General features: G+C 34.6%; 1 protein-coding gene across 1 annotated transcript in view; it reads left to right on the top strand.

Moving 5' to 3' along the window:
- The window catches only part of DNAH8 (dynein axonemal heavy chain 8), a 118508-nt gene that overhangs the window by 9417 nt on the left and 93912 nt on the right, over positions 1 to 15179 (top strand). The window contains exons 10-20 of the mRNA XM_077781753.1: positions 1896 to 2003; positions 4232 to 4333; positions 5335 to 5487; positions 6408 to 6605; positions 7129 to 7205; positions 7659 to 7758; positions 9911 to 10030; positions 10755 to 10890; positions 11613 to 11800; positions 12736 to 12816; positions 13663 to 13779. Of these exons, the coding sequence (XP_077637879.1) occupies positions 1896 to 2003; positions 4232 to 4333; positions 5335 to 5487; positions 6408 to 6605; positions 7129 to 7205; positions 7659 to 7758; positions 9911 to 10030; positions 10755 to 10890; positions 11613 to 11800; positions 12736 to 12816; positions 13663 to 13779 (1380 nt within the window). The remainder of the gene's footprint in view (positions 1 to 1895; positions 2004 to 4231; positions 4334 to 5334; positions 5488 to 6407; positions 6606 to 7128; positions 7206 to 7658; positions 7759 to 9910; positions 10031 to 10754; positions 10891 to 11612; positions 11801 to 12735; positions 12817 to 13662; positions 13780 to 15179) is intronic.

The following is a 15179-nucleotide window of genomic DNA, read 5'->3' as shown; positions in this document are numbered from 1 at the left end:
GAATTATTATAAAGGTGTATTTTCCTAATGGTTGTTGCAGAATAGGATGAAAGGACTAAATACCTTAGAAAAATACAGCTCATTCTCCTTTGTTTTTGAGTCCTTCACGTTTTGGTCCTATATGCCTCCAGCCCTCTGTCAGGAAGTGCTGTATTTCTTTTGAATCTCTGGCAGCTTAGGATCCTACTACAAAGTTGTAACTGAGGTCAAGCAAAAGAACTTTGATATGACATAGAGCTCATATTGCGTGGAATAGTATTAGAAGCAATTGTGATTAGCAGTGTAACTAAGCTGTTTATTTTCAGCTCTTCAAGGTATCACTAGAGGGTGCCAGGTACCAGGCCATAATAATTAACTACTTCATAGGTGTTAAGATAAAGTACTTTGTATCATAAACAAAGACATTAGTGAGTGCAAACCCGTTGAAGGGTTCATAATTTTACTAATACAAGATAGCTAATTAGAGTTCTTTGTTTAGTCTGGAACAATTTGGATAAATGTGATTTTCTGTTTAATCACATGTAACATGTTAACACATATGTGTTAACATATGTTAACATGTGATTCTGTTTAACATGTTCCTGAGGTCAAGTTAATTTAGGTAGGATTTTCTATGATATTCAGCTTAAAAACAATGATTTCCAAGCTTAATATATCCTGTTTTAATCAGACTTTCATTCTGTGCAGAGTTGTATTTAGTATGGACAACTCTTTTATATATTAGTGAATAAGGAATGGAATAAGGAATACATGTGGATTTATGTTGATATTTTATGTGTGAATAAAATATGGCATGTACTGTATGCAGTATCACACAGTGACATTTGTGCTGAAGTAGGTTAATATATGAAAATTCAGACTGAGCATTTAACTCAAGGCTTTGAATCAGAGAAATTTCTACACAGTCCAGTATTCAGGGTTTTATTTTTTTGTCAAGGTTTGAAAAAGAAAACCTATATACTCAGAATCTCCTGATTCCATTTCAAGGGTGGTGTTGGTGATGAACAATATGGACACAGATGGTTGTTTTTATGCTATACAGCATCTATTTTAAACTCTGGCTAAATGCAAATGCCTTCTATGTCTATTCACAGAACAAGCTTGAGTTTTTTTAACTCTAATTACAGGAGGTTAGCTTCTCCATTGAGAGATGACAGCCAAAATTACTTTCTTGATTTTCTGAATTGCAACTTTGACAACTCCCTGATAATGTTAATGAATGTTTTATATTTTCTTTTATTCCTTTTCTTTTTCCACTAAAGTACTTTGGAAGTTTCTGAGCTACAGTGTATTTGTAATGCCACAGTATGATTTTAACGATGTGAACATTGATTTCACAAAATATGTGAAAAATTTAAATGTTTGATATGATGTTTGTAGAAATTAGACATTTGTGTAATGAAACTAGCATTGTGACAATTATTTAATGAGATTCTGAAGTGTCTGAATGAAACATTTTATGTTAAGACTGCTATCACAATGAAAGTACATTAGCAGCCTTACCCGAAAGAAAACAAAAGCACCCATCACAGAAAATTGTTGTCAGAAAAATACTTCCTATTGTATCAAAAAATGCAACCTTTACATTTTGAATCAGTGTTCAATTTGGTTCATCAAAACAGGATATTAAAATTATTTTATCTTGTAACATCTTTAATCTGATTTCTTAGCCAATGATCAAACTTAGCCATTCATTGTTCTTGTTAGTTGATATTTGAAATCTTATTGAGCATGGTTAGTCTTTTTTAATAAGAAAACTTTTGGTAAGATGCCATGACATTTTAAAGACTGATTCATGTGACTTAGGGAAATATGTAATTTAGAAGTTGACAATAGAATGGAAATATGGTTGCTAAAAACAGGAAGTAAATTTTTGCTTGAAACTCTGCTTTGAGGTATTAATGACACAGGGAATACCATACTTGATAAAGGCTGTACAAATGATTCACCGTGTCTCAAAATATTACAACACTTCTGAGAGAATTACATCATTACTTATAAAGGTAAGAATATTAAACAAATAGAAATTACAAAAAATTGGGTGACTTTTCAGAAGAAAAATTAATTTTGTTTAAATCAGTAGAAAACATTTATTTAAAAATGGTAGTAAATATTGGGGTTCCACATGGGAAAGGAAGAGACCTCTGTTGATCACAAGAGAAACTTGGATTACAGGCTTCTCTTCTGAAAGGAGCTTTATTTGTTCTTGGTTCATTAGTGTTAATTTATTTATATTCTAGATTATTCTTCTGATCTGAATTAATCTGATCAGTTGTTTCATAAATCACAGAATCTGCAAAAGCTCTTTTTTCCTCAGCTTTGAAGACCTAATGGAAGATGGCCATCAATCTAACTAGGCTGTTCCTCCAAAAACTGAGAAAGATGACAGGTTCTTGTTTGCTGAAGCCAGTCATACTTGAAAAGTTAATTGAATTTCAGATCAATTCAGATCACTTTCCCTCCTTAAAGAGAAAATTAAGACTTCCTATGTATTTATACCAATGTCTTTTGTAGAATCCATGTATTCACTGCATGCAATGATGGTTTGTACAATGGTTTTATAGCAAAGAAATCCTTCCAAACTAAACTGCACACCTGCAGTAAGCATTCTGGGGAAATTCACAGTAGACCCTCATTATACAGACACACATTTTTTGGTTCTTTACAACACAGGGTTCAGCATAAAATTTTTTTACATTTCAATTTGAACTAGGATATTAAGACATATGTGCTCTTTCAAATCTATATCTATTCATGGCTGTGGCTGTTTTCTATATACAGATATATATTACCTGTCATATAATGGGTGTTTGTACATTTCTATATTGACCCTTGCTATGGTCTATTATTTAATGGAGTTTAATTTAAGGGAGTGAGTATTTCACTACAGGGGCTAGTAACAAACTGGTTGCATGAAGCAGTTCTTGAAATGACAAGGAAAAATCTGTAGTTTGATCCAGTGGTTTACAGTCCCTATTTACTGTTTGTTTCCACTTAATGATCATCAGAAGTGACACTGGAGGTCCTATCTCCAACTTCATCCAATAATTTTCTTGAAGTTTGAGGCTGCCTTTGGTATGGCGTTTCCAGTCTTTTTTCAGTTAGGAGTACTTGAGACCTGCTTTACCATACTCTCATGTCAGTGTTGCCTTTTTCCCAACCTGGAAATGAAACTTGAGATCGTTTTAGTAATGAGGTAATGTAAAAGAGGATCCTTAATTAAGGCCTTCAGAGGCAGTTATGGAAAGATGTCTGCAAAAGCCACCCCCTACAAGGATTTATAGGTTTTAGGAAATTAGCATAATTGATAAAAAGCACCAATTAGGAGTACAAGTAGTGTTGCAGTTTTCCTCTGGGTCAAGCTCCTTCTCTGGAGCCTCCACCTTCAGCACTAGTTTTACTTTGTCCATGACAATGTATCTTGAAGAGTTGTTCTTGGCTTTGGTTCCCAGGAAGAATCAAGATAGCACAGAGCCTTGTACCTCCCAGGGCTTGGAGTCCTGGAATTTTTGTCTTTCTGCTTAGGGAAAGGCTGTGCAAAATTACTGGAAAAACTAGCTACTAAAGCAGTAGGTGACAGAGTTACAAATATATGTGCAAAGAATACAGAGAACATAGAAAAAAGGCAAAACCCAAACAACACCATCAGGAGAATTGTTTTGAATTGTTCATATTATTTAACAGACAGAAAAATTGTCTACTTGTAGCTGTCCTCTGTGGTATATCTTCTGTATCTGCACGTACTCCTCTCTCCTTCTGTCATTGCCAACTTTGGATTTTTTGTGGTTGAGAAATAGAAGAATGTTTTTTCCTTTTTATAGCCACAGGAAATCAAGGTAAAGCCATTCTGCTAGGATACAAAATTCTTTAAGAGCAGTCCTTAAATAAATGCTGCAAATGTAAAGACTAATAGTTGTAATTCAATTAATTATTTTTGTTCTTGAATTTTTATTGATGACATTCTGTGTTTATGTATTGCTGAAATTATAGAACTTACAAATATGTCCTGGGAGTTACATATACTTTTGGGAGTGTTCTCAGAGATTTTATAGGGTGTTTGTTGTATATATTGCATATATTTTTTAGCCACTATTATTTCACAAATTAAATTTATTCCAAATCTGATAGTATTGATGCATGTATATGAGAATTTTATCAGATTTTGTGAAACAGGCAAATTTACTGTTAAGCTTAAAATTACTGTTAAACTTTTTTCATTTGTCTGCCCTAGATTACAAACCAAATGGTCACAACATGTAAAGCATACATTACAGATGCTGGCTTGAATGGAGTCTGGGATCAGGAGACACCAATAGTCAATGGAAAAATCAACGTTTGTATTTTGGCATTTTATTATTTACATGTCAAACCTTGATTACTTGTTTATATCATAAGGAAGTCCATATCAATATGTATCAAGTGCTTCACTCCTCTTGGCTTCTTTTATTTATTTATTCTTTTATTTCATGATGCTTTGAATGTTTTCCCAACTCTTAGCCCATGGGCATTGTTGTAATTACAATAGCTTCATCTTTGTCAGTGTGGTCTGTCACTGACCTTGGGATTGGCATCTTTGCTTTATGTGCTTTTCTCAAACTCAGTTACTGAGTTCTTATATTCCCCAAAAAGCATTGAATACTGGGGAAGAATCACTTCCCTAGTCCTGCTGACCAGACTGTTGCACATGGAGGCCAGGATGCTGCTGGCCTTCTCAGCCATGTGAGCACACTGCTGGCTCATATTCAGTCTGCCATCAACCAGTATCCCCAGGTCCCTTTCTATCTGGCCACTTTGTTCCCAGCCTGTAGTGCTGCAGGGGGTTGTTGTGGCCAAAGTGCAGTTGCACTGTGCAGAACACAGCATTTGGTCTTGTTAAACACCAAATTGTTGGATTCAACCCATTTACCCAGCCTCTCCAGGTCCCTCTGCAGAGCCCTCCTATCCTCCAGCAGATCTACACTGACACCCACATCTGCAAATTGGCTGATGGTGGACTCAATCCCCTTATCCAAATCATTAGTGAAGATATTAAACAAGACTGGCCCCAGCATGGATCCCTGGAGAAACCAGTAGTGACTGGCTGGCAACTGGATGCCGCACCATTCACCACCACTCTTTGGTTCACTGTGCTCTACTACTGTATGGTCATTCATATGTTGACAACACTTTCTTTAGATACTGGAAGAAAACCACTCTGTTTAAGTTGTTGCCTGTTGACTGAAACCAGATTAAGTGATAACTAATGGCTTTGGAATGTCTATAGGTTTGAGTACTCTAGTCCCTCACTCATAAGCGTAGCATAATGAATATGGCATATATTTCTTTACTTTTTAGGAATGCATATGTCTGTTGAGAGAATATCAGAAATGCTTCCATGAAGCTAGGCAAGAGACTTCGGAAAATCTTCCTTTCAGAGGAAAGGCATTGGAAGTATCAGAAGTGTACATTTTTGGAAAAGCTGAAGCTTTTTGTAGGAGATTAGAAAAAGTGAGTATATTGGGTGCTATTGTTATTGATAAAGAAGTGTCTCTCCAAAGAACAGTTTGCAAAGTGGATGCTTGCCAACATACATTCTCTTAATCATTCTTTAAAGGAGTCTGTAACTCTCTACTGAGAGAATATAAGCACTTCCACAGAGTAAGTCATCCCAATGATTGATGCTATTACCTCACAATTGCCTGCTCAACTTGTCAATTTATCTCTTTTAGTGTGGAGAGAAATAACCTGATTGATCTAGACTCAGACCATTATTTTAAGAGGTTGAAAATTATGTGAAAAATAACACACTTTTGCTTTTTTTGAATCACATTAAAACTCATGTTTACTGCCAAACACAATTCTTCAAATCATCCTGCTGCTTGGTGTTATCTTAACGTTTAGCTCGATAATGCAGTGAATGGATTTTAAACTAACATTCTTGAGTGGACAAGGTAATAGGTGCTTCTTGATACAGAATAAGGTCAGACAAGGGATAAGACAATAGTCATCACAAGGTAGGAATTCTGTGACTCTTTGATGTATTTTTTCATCACTCAATATGCATACTAATCTGTAGGGTTGGGGTTTTTTTTATTCTTTGATATATCTATTTGTCATAAGTATGCCATGTTTTAACTCCTTTTCCATATTATCCTATTGGATCTAGCAGTAAAACATAAGAAACCTATCTTAATCATTAGGAAAAACAAAGATTATTTTACTTTGTGTTGAGTTGTGGTGACAACTGATGTTGAAAACTGAATTAACCATGCTTCAAGTATTGAAGATACTTGACTCAGAAACAACACATTTGTGAATGCCGTAGCTAGAGGAGTGGCTGTTGAATATTTTATTTTGCTCAGGTTTTAGTTTATAGAGGAAATAACAGAGAATTCATTACGAGAATGAATATTATATCTTTATTTCAGATAATGGAGATGATAGCCATAGAACAGAAATTTAATGCACTGACTCAGTGTGCAATTGAAGGTATAGATCTTATAGCAGTAAAATTTAAAAATATCTACCACATTTTTCAAAAGAAACCATATGATACCCTTGATCCACAAGTAACAGAATTTGATGTGGATTTTGCGAAATTCATGTCAGAAGTTGAACGTTTAGAGGTAAGTAATATAATGACTTGTTATAACTTACTTGGGAAAGAATCTATGGAGCTGATTATCAGTGAGACTTTGGATTTTGAATAGGCTATATTGTTCTTCTAAACAGCATGGAGTTTGTGTTTGTCTGGAGGGGAGTTTTTTCCATTCCTTCTCCTTTCAAAGAAAGGTGTAAAATATATCAAACAGTGCTCAAGGATGATTTTCACTCTGCAGTCAAAATGACAAAAATTATGAGACCTGAGAGAATGATCTATGTGGAAGTAATTTATTAGCCTGAAAGATGTGGCCAGATTTTGGGCAGAATAAATTTGTAACTGGTTTGTTTATTTAATAGAATTGTATGACATTTTAGAGATTATTTGACTGAAATTAGCTATTTAATAATTATATTAAGCATGGCCTGATGAAGGCTGCTATTTTGTGCTTTAAAAAGTCAAAATTTCAAAAGCTATTATGTTAAGAAAATACCATTGAAGTACTATTCTCTGACCTGAAAATCCACACTGAATTATGTATTTTTTAGACACAGCTACAGACTTTTATGCGTACCTGTTTTCGGAAAATTTTGTCTTCAAAGAATTCACTTCAGTTACTTCAAAGGTACTGGCAACTATGTTTTAAAATATTTTAAAGTAACTTGAAATTACTGATCAGCACAATTTAAACAGCTCAGCAAATCTTAGAACAAAGGCCCTAATTGAGAATTTTTCATTGCTGGTGTTCTGGACCACATAATCATGATAAAATATATATTTTATCTTTCGTATGGGAATCAATGTATGCTTTTTCTTAATTTAATTAGAATATTTTTATACACAAGAGGAGATCCTAAAGGAAAAGCCTAAAACATACTAAGAAACAACAACCAAAATACCCACCAGGGCAGAAATATTCAACTTATTTAAACTTCCTCAAAGAAAAAAGTTTTCCAGATTCAAAAGAATTTCCTAAATTTTTGCTTATTTCACTTTATGTAATGTTCATATACCCCAATATAAATTAAAACAGTTATTATTTTAGAAATGTCATTTTGGGTACCAATTTTTAATACAGGTTTCAAAATCTGAATATGCCATGCCTTCAAGAAGAAACAGCACGTACAGTTAGTTGTATTCTTCAACATTATGTAGCAGAACTCGAAGCTACTAAAAAGGTATTTAACTTCCTTTCAGTAAGTTGTAAACATCATGTTAAAATAGGGCCAAGCATTTTAATAGGAATAATTTTTATTTATTCTGCCTATTTCATTAATTTACTCCCAATTCTCAATTTATCCTCCTTCTGTTTTCCTGTTACAGAAAAGAGGCCTTAGTGGGTGGGCAACAAAGTATACACAACTCCTCTTGAAAGCAAATTTGTCGTCACACTTTTACTTTATAAACCAAAATATTTTCTGTTATTCCTTTGTCAATTAAATTTAAAGAAGCATGTTCTTTTATGTCTGTGTACATTGCTTGCATGCACCTTTTGGATTATTTTATTAAATGAGGTTTCCACAGTTAATTTGGATTTATAAGTAATAATTATCAAATGCTGTGGCAGCATAAAATACATGTAAAATATAGGTGAAATGCATTTATGTTCATTATTAAGCAGTTTTCATGATTTCTGTAGTGCACCCTGATTGAAATACAAATGAGAATTAAGTTCTGGGAACTGCTCATATCACTTGACTGTAAACATTTACTTTGACCTTAAAATAAACATCTGCATAAGAACTAGATGTCCAAACTCCCTTTCTACTCAAGAAAGAAAGAAAGAATTACTCTAAAGTGAATTAACCTGATCAATTTTATATAGTGTCCTGAAGATTTAAATAATTCCCTCCAAATGCCCATTTTTCTTCAATGAATATAAAGGAAATCTGGAAAACCAGACTGTTGAAAATGTTTATGTGAGATGTTTACATTTTGTAAGATCAATGATATCAGTTTGCACAAGGAGCTAATATCTATAAACTCTCCTCCTACTAGAAAATTTTTCCTCAAAACAGTGAATTAAAACTGCAGCCTAGCAAAGCTGCTCTGAACCACTCTTTACAGTGTCCTTTCCCTACCTATATACCTACCTGTATATAACAATCCCTGAACCCCTAATTACTGGCTTAATTAGACAAACAGATTCTTAGTAGCACTGCTTGCTTAAAAAAATCATGTAGCCCACCCTAAGCTGTATTTTCCCAGGCAAAAAATAATAGGTACATTTACTGAGAGGGTTTCATCCAGGTCAGTTCCTCTCAAGGTCATCGTGAAGCTACTTGGATTTCTTTGGCTGGGACTGCCGGAGACAAGGATGGGCTAAGAAGACATTGCTAGTTAGTGAAGAGTTGTGTCATCCCAGCCTGAGTTTGCATGCCTAAAGCTGGGTGGCTCCAAATACTCCTTTCTTCTGTCAAAGAACATGTCTTGATTCTACTAACTAGTTCTAACTATTTATTATATATTACTAAATTGCATTTTATCTTTGCCAAGCAAGTTATTTCTAATGAAAAGTTGTTCCTACTGCAGTGCTGGTTCTAAAGGGATTGAATACTTTCTCAATGCAAATCTTGTACAGTATAAATTTAGGCCTTTTTGTTTTGTTTTGTTTTATTTTAATGCAGCCATTCACTGAGCAGGGGACATTTTTTCTCATCTTAGGCGCAGATAAAAGCATGGGCTGTGTATCCAGGAGTATCTACGTGCATTTTGCTTAGAAGCTAGTAGCAAAGTGCTTATCATGGAATGCTAAATTATTGTGATTTGGAAGGGACCCACAAGAACAATTAAGTCAAAATCCTGAAATGTTATCTAATAGTCAGATATGTGTGTCTGAAGAACAGTGTTGATGTTTCTATTCTGGAAAAAGCTCTCAGTTAACAATCTAGCATGGGCCTCTCCTGAGGCCAGTTCCAAGCAAAGAAGGAAAAGCCCCACAAGGTTCTCCAGACACCACCTCCTTAAACAGCTTGCTTTCACAGCAGATGGCTTCAAGGTCAGGTGTCAGACTTGATCCTGAACACTGGCTGCTCCATCCCAGGGTTCACAATGCCTTTTGGTGTACTTGGGACTCTGTCATAAGTAAGCACAGCTGAGAAACAGCATGAGATAATGGTGACAGGAGAGGTACCAGCGTTGATATATGTGTATCTTTGAAGGGTACCAAGTCAGGGAAGAGATATATTTTTCTCTCCATGAGCTGTTGTGTGACTCCATGCGAAAGTAATCTGTTTGGGAGGAGGAAGAAATTGTGGTACCAAAGAAAACAGTTTAGCATTTCAATAGATTTTTTGATACATATGTTTAATGATATTGTTCTTGCTGTAGCTTTACCAAACCCAGAAAGATGACCCTCCTCTTGCTCGAAACATGCCACCTATTGCAGGAAAGATACTGTGGGTCAGACAGCTATTCAGAAGGGTAAATGAACCAATCAGCTATTTCCATGTAAGTTGATGTGCTGAAAAATCAGGTGTTATGTGTAACAGTGAACTGTCTTCAGTAGAATGATCATAAAATTTCTGGCTATTATTGCATCACTCGTTATATGCTAAGCAACATTTTTCTTTGTGTGTTTATACTGCTCTGCAGTAATCCCTGTAGATCCAAGATCTAGTGTTCTATTCCAGTGTTGGAATAGAACAGACTAGACTATTTCAGTTGAAAATGAACTTGAAGAATTCTTGAAATGTTTGAGTGATTCTACAAAGCATCTAGATCTCATGCCAAGTTAACTTCTATGTGAGAGAGGTTTTCACTTTCCTGTTTCCCTCAGATGAGAATATTGATAATCTAAATCTGTTCCAAGGAAAACAGATATAAATATAATTACTGATTAAAAAAGGAAACTTTTACAATAAATTTTAATTTATTCAATTTTGAGTAGAACTGAGTATCCATTTCACTGTGAATTGCAGGTATTTATGACAGTATCTTAAAGTATGTTAGAGTGATGTTAACTATTTAGTATTTATTCCTTACAAGTTCTTACTGACTTTATTGCCCTGTAAATTTGAATCATAGATATTTGATACAGTTTTTAAGAACTCTGTCAGAATAATTCATATTATTAACCTACACTATGTATAGACAATAGTTAAATTGAGAAAAACCCAAGTGGTATGGGTGGTTTTTGATATAGTTTTAATTTGAATGTACTGTGTTTTAATAGAAACATTCAGATATCTTGGCAAGTCCAGAAGGTAAAGCAGTTGTTCAATCATACAATAAACTTGCATATGTATTGGTGGAGTTCGAGGTAGTCTATTATAATGCATGGATGAAGGAAATTTCACAATTGCAATATCGTAAGTAATTAAATATGTTCTTGCTTCTTTACACTGTTGTTGAATATTAAGATAAATCAAACCAGATATTTTTTAATCCCCATTTACCCTTAAAATGTGCAAGTAAGTCATGATCCAATTATCAGACTCAGTAATACAATCTCAGTGCTTTACTGACCTTGATACTTGGTTTTGATGAAGAAGATTACAGATGTGGTACACTGTTGAACAGATTACTGTAAACATTAGTGACACAAATTTAAGACACAGATAATTTTGGTATTTAAATTCTCTATATGTACTATTCTATTCTAAATTATGTATTACTTAATAATGCTCTTGGCGTTTTTTTTTTCCAGTATAATAGTTCATAAAGTTGTATTGCTCCTGTCCCTCTAAGGACAAATATTACTAAATGCCTAGAATAGTTTGGTATTCAAGCATTGTGTTTCCTGGTACTTAGAGAACTAATTTCATTATTTTTTAACTTGGGCTGAGAAAAATTATGACACAAATAAGACTAGATCTGAGGCTTGTTTAGTTTATGAAGAGAAAGGCAGAAAGATAATATGATGGAAGTGGGTTGTCTATTTTCTTTAGCTGAAAACAACATGAAGCTATTTCACAAGTAACCCTACATACTTAATCACTATATTGTAATATTATAAATCTGGATTTTATAATAATTTATAGAATTTAAGCAATTGTTTGTCTTAGAAACTGATACTAGAATGTCTTTACAGTCTTACAATCAACGATACTTGTGCGTCATCCTACAACTGAGAAGTTCCTGGTTAATTTTGATCCTCATATTCTAGAGATTGTGCGAGAGACGAAATGTATGATAAGGCTGGGTCTGGAAGTACCAGAGCAAGCAGTTAAACTAGCAATAATAGAAGATAAATTGAAGTCAAACAAGTTGCAGTTAGAGGTAAACTTGAAAAGTACCATGATTGCTGTTTAAAAAAATTAAAAAGGGAAAGTGTTTAAACATGGATTTTTTTTCTATAGCTAAAGATCAAAGCTGGGTAAGAGGTAGATTGATGTAAATTTGCAGAATGCACAGGTGGATATAGAAAATCTCATTTGAAAACCCCCTTCTAAGTCCTGTCTGGGCTGGTAGATACTTAAATATAAGAATATATACTTCATATACCCAATGGCACACTAAGTATACTTTGGTCATTAAATAATTTAAGCTATACAAATAGCTTTCACAGTCTGAAAATCAGCAAAATGCAGGATTTTAGAGTTTTTGAGAAGAAATATTTGAGATAGTCTGGTTTGAAATATATGGTGAGCTGCAGAAATGTGAAGAATTTTGCAGGTTACCTGCAAAAGAAGTTACATTTGTTATACCTATTGTAGTCTCTGCTATGGTGTTATTTCAAGAGCCTGTATCTTGGGGATGAGGTGCATCATACAAGACTTTTCTCCATTTGTGTGTGTGTGTGTATGGCATAAGATAAGAGGATATTTTAAAACTGAGTTCCCATCTGACTGCAGTATTTAAAGGATATGTTACTCAAATTTAAGAGGGTATTGCAAATTATGGTCACTAAAGATCAAGCTGTCTTTAGTTCTAGAGAAAGATCATTCTTTTTCTGGCTTTGTACCTTAAGCAAGTGTTGCACAAAGGTGGCTTTCATTCCTCCTTCTATAGCATGATACAAATTTATTACATCCCAGAAATTACGTTTGTAGGTATGTAATGTCTTTGTAAAACTCTGCAATTGTTTTCAAATAAAGCATTGTACAGATTTCAATATTTTTTTCAGATGATTTGATTGTCTGACAAATTGTTTTCTTGAGTAAAGAAATGCTTTAAATATTCTGCTTGATACTACCCTTTCTAATAATCAACAGGGTGTTGTCCAAGCTTATGAAGATTTGCGTAAAGGAACACAAAATATATTTGTAAATCTGATGACACCAAAAATGGAAAAGGTTAGTATTGCTGCATGCACCTCAGTATACCTCATAAGACATTAAAATAATTTAATAATAATTTATAATTCTGAAATATTTAGATGGATCTGCATATTGTGAGCTTAATGGATTTTACTGTGACCTTTAAGACTAAAAATTTGTTCTTTGGCTCCTTCATGCAGTTCTCAAATAATGTGCTTTACAGTCAAATAATCTTAATGCCTATGAGATAGAAGACCAGTAGAACAAAAAATCTGGTCTTTGAGGTCTATCTATCTCCACAAATCTCTGGCTTTAACAAAGAAATTTGCTCTGAGGGAATTATTAACTTTGTAAATAGAGTCTCTTCAGTGGTGTAGAATGCTACACAATGATGTTTTATGCTACACTAAAGGTACGGTTTTTTTGGAGATGCAGAATGTCTATCCCACAAGCCATTTTGTTTTGCCAGACATTAACAAGTGTACGTATTTGAATGTTCTAAGTAACTTTCCCCATTTTGGTTGTAAGTAGTCACACCAGAAGGTTGCAGAGTTTGTGTAAGTTTGTGTAACTACAAAGGTGGACAGAAGTGTGAGAAATGAAAAACCTGAGGCTGTAGTAAGCACTACCCTCCCCTTTCTTTCTATTGCATAAATTTCTTTGACCTTTTTTGTTGGAAACTTGTAACCTCCCTTGCACACCACTCTGTTTTATAAGCTACGTTAGTGAATATAATGGTAATAGAACTTGTTTTAATTATTTTGTTCTTTTGTTTGTTTGGGGTTTTTTTGTTTTGTTTTTGTTTGGTTTTTTTGTTGTTGTTGGTGGTGGTGGTGGTGGTGGTTTTCTTTTTAATCTATTACATTATGTCTTTATGCTTAGATGGAAGGTGTGTTGAGGCAAGGACTTACCATGTTGACTTGGTCATCTGTCACACTGGAAACTTTCTTTCAAGAGGCTGATCAAGTTCTGCATGTATATAGACAGCTTTTGAGAAGGGTAAGCATTTGCTCACTATATAAATAAAACCAATACCTTACAGAAATTATTTCTAGGATGTTATTTTTCATATTCAAACATAATCTGTACTTATTCTTGTACCATACATACAAATTTTATTGCTTTTAAAATAGGTTCATTTTCTTGGAGTAGGGATATACTCAATTATTCTCTCCTATTATTGCCATCATATATTTGATTTTTCCTTCTGTCCTTAAAATAGAATCTATTTCCACTACTTGTCTTCAGATTCTGGGGCTTTCACTCTGATTTTCAGAGTCAATGCCTGGTTTTGAGTGCTTGTCCATGACTGCAGCTGCATTAAAGATACTTCCATATAAAAACTGTTGAGTGGAGAACTTTGGAGCATTAACTCAATCCATAGCAGGCATGTTGTGAAACTGTGTCCTCTTTTGTGCAGCCCATAAAATAATGAAGGAGAATATGCTTTTTCCTCACAGTTCTCTGCATGGTGCTCTGTGCTCTTTTACTCTCCTGGTATTTGTCACATAATTTCTGAATTCATTTGATTCCATATTTAATATCTACATGAGTAATCTAGATGATGGGATGAAGTGTACCCTGACAAAGTTTGCCGATGTCACCAAGCTAAATGGGAAAGTGGAGTACAACCCAACAGGAAGACCTGAATAGCCACAAAGAGTGGACTAGAAAGAACCTTACAAAATTCAACAAGGACAAATAGAAGATCTTGCAACTGGGCAGACATAATCCAGGAGTGCAGCATAGGCTGAGATCTACCTGCTCTGGGCATCCTTGTAGATAACAAGTTCAGTGTGAGTGAACAGTGTGCTGCTCCAGCAAAGAAAGTCAGCAGAATGTTGGGTTGCATTTAACCAGCAGTGATAACAAATCACCATCTTCCCCTACTCAGTGCTGGTGAGGCCAAACCTGTAACTGTATTCAGTTTTGGTCCCTGCTATACAGAAGACATTTGGAGAGGATTCAGGGAAGGGCCAAAATGATCAAGGGACTGGGAAGCCTGACAAATGAGGAAAGATTGAGAGAAATTGTTTTTTTCAACCTTGAGTGAGGAAGGCTTATGGGAGACGTTATCATCATGTGTAATATTTGAAGATTGGCAGCAAAGAAGATGGAGACTCCCTTTTCACAACAATTTACATGGAAAAGATGGGGAGTAATGGGTATAAGTTAGTCATGGAGAGTTTCCAATTTGACACAAGAAGAAAATTTTTTTGCAATGAGAGCAGTGAGCGACTGAAATAATCTCCTACTGGCTGAAATAATCTCCTACTGGAAGTGGTGGATTCCCCAGTGTCAGACAATTTTGAGACTCAGCTGGATAGGGTGCTGGGCCATTTTGTGTAGGCTGTGCTTTTGCCAAGAAAGATTGGACCAGATGATCCTTGAAGTCCTCT

The sequence above is a fragment of the Lonchura striata genome, chromosome 3 (genome assembly GCF_046129695.1).
Source record: "Lonchura striata isolate bLonStr1 chromosome 3, bLonStr1.mat, whole genome shotgun sequence".
In the NCBI taxonomy this organism is placed as follows: Eukaryota; Metazoa; Chordata; class Aves; order Passeriformes; family Estrildidae; genus Lonchura; species Lonchura striata.
Note: the sequence above shows the minus strand (reverse complement) of the source record. Positions and strands in the feature narration are given on the sequence as shown.